Genomic DNA, 1,817 nt, shown 5'->3' with positions numbered 1-1,817 from the left:
AGGGGAGTAGTGGGGAGGAACGGGTGGGGGGAAAGGGCTCCCAGGGAGAGGGAGGAGTCTGCATGCGGCCGGAGCGGGAGGTGAACGGGCCTGGGTGGTGGAGAGAGGGCTGGGGAAGCTGGATCTGGGGCCCGGGGCTGGGGGTGGTCGCTGGCTTCGGCCCTTCCCCCAAGGGGTGGGGAGAGTAGCAGCGGGGGCCGCCTCTCTTTATAGGGCTGAGAGGGGCCCACCGCCCACAGACTCCAGCTGCGGGGTCGCGCCGAGCCTCCGCTGACCGCCAGCCGGGACGGGACGGGACGGGGCGGGGCGGGGCGCACCGGCCAGGACGGGGCGGACCGGACGGGACGGAGCGGACCGGCGGAGCCGGGCGGACCGGCCGCGCAGTCATGGAGCCCTGGACCGCGGAACCCCGAGGTCCGGCGCCCGACTACTACTACGATTACTACAACGGCAGCGGCGGCGGGGCGTGCGGCGGCGGCGACGACGAGGCGGAGGACTGGGAGCTGTCCTACTCGCTGCTGCCCGTGCTCTACATGCTGGTGTTCGTGCTCGGCCTGTCGGGCAACGGCGTGGTGATCGTGACGGTGTGGCGGGCCCCCGGGGGCGCGGGCGCGGCCAAGCGGCGCGCCTCGGACGCCTACATCGGCCACCTGGCGCTGGCCGACCTGGCCTTCGTGGTGACGCTGCCTCTGTGGGCCGCCTACACGGCGCTGCGCTTCCACTGGCCCTTCGGGGCCGCGCTGTGCAAGCTCAGCAGCTACTTGGTGCTGCTCAACATGTTCGCCAGCGCCTTCTGCCTCACCGGCCTCAGCTTCGAGCGCTACCTGGCCGTGGGCCGCTCGCTGGGCCGCCGGGCCGGTCCTGCCCCGCAGCGCGCCCGGCCCGGGGCGGCCGCCGCGCTGGCCGCGCTCTGGCTGCTGGCCGCGGTGCTGGCGCTGCCCGCGCTGCTGCTGCGGGACACGCGAGCGCGGCCGCCCGCCAACCTCACGGTGTGCGACATGGACTTCAGCGGCGTGGCGGCCGCGCCCGAGCACGAGGCCTACTGGCTGGGCGGCCTGAGCCTGGCCACCACGCTGCTGGGCTTCGCGCTGCCCGCGGGGCTCATGGGCGTCTTCTACTGCTGCATCGGCTGCGCCGTGAGCCGTCACTTCGGGGCCGTGGGCCGCGCGCGGGGGGCTGCGGGCGCGGAGCGGGCCATGCCACGGGGCCGGGGCCAGCGGCGGCGCCTGCTGCGCCTGCTGGCCGCTCTGGTGGCCGTGTTCGCGCTCTGCTGGCTGCCCTTCCACGTCCTCAAGAGCCTCTACGTGCTGAGCTGGCTGGGGCTGCTGGGGCTGCCCTGCGCCGTGCAGGCTCTGATCGTGCGCCTGCACCCCTATGCTACCTGCCTGGCCTACGTGAACAGCTGCCTCAACCCGATCCTCTACGCCTTCCTGGACCGCCGCTTCCGCGCCCAGTGCCGCCGACGCCTGCCGCTGTGCCGCTGCTGCCTGCTGCGGCCGCTGCTGCCCGGCTGTCCCGGGCGCCGCGCCTGCCTCGCCGCATCTGGGCCCCAGCCCGAGGAGCCCGCGGCGCCCGCCTCGTCCAGCGCCAGCGGAGCCAGCAGCCCCACGCAGCGCTCCGAGCTGGCGTCGCTGGCCACCAAGGTGTGACGGCACGGGCGGTGCGTGGACAGAGACCTCTTACCTGGCTGGCCCGCGCTCTGCTGGCACCCGGGGATCTGGGCAGAGGGAGGGGGGACACCGGGGACCAGACCAAGCTGTTTGTGTGTTTGAGTGTGGGTGCCCGGAGTCCAATAAAACCCTCGGCAGGAAAGGCAA

At 73.9% G+C, this 1,817-nt stretch overlaps 1 protein-coding gene across 1 annotated transcript; it reads left to right on the top strand.

Moving 5' to 3' along the window:
• The first annotated feature begins 337 nt into the window (after nt 1-337).
• Nucleotides 338-1,817, top strand: LOC118834571 (apelin receptor-like). Its single transcript, XM_036742020.1, has one exon. It carries the CDS (start codon nt 387-389, stop codon nt 1,647-1,649), a length of 1,263 nt encoding a protein of 420 aa, XP_036597915.1. The 5' UTR covers nt 338-386; the 3' UTR covers nt 1,650-1,817.

This window comes from Trichosurus vulpecula, chromosome 1 (genome assembly GCF_011100635.1).
Source record: "Trichosurus vulpecula isolate mTriVul1 chromosome 1, mTriVul1.pri, whole genome shotgun sequence".
Taxonomy (NCBI): Eukaryota; Metazoa; Chordata; class Mammalia; order Diprotodontia; family Phalangeridae; genus Trichosurus; species Trichosurus vulpecula.
The sequence above is the reverse complement of the archived record's forward strand: the minus strand, read 5'-3'. Positions and strand labels throughout refer to the sequence as shown.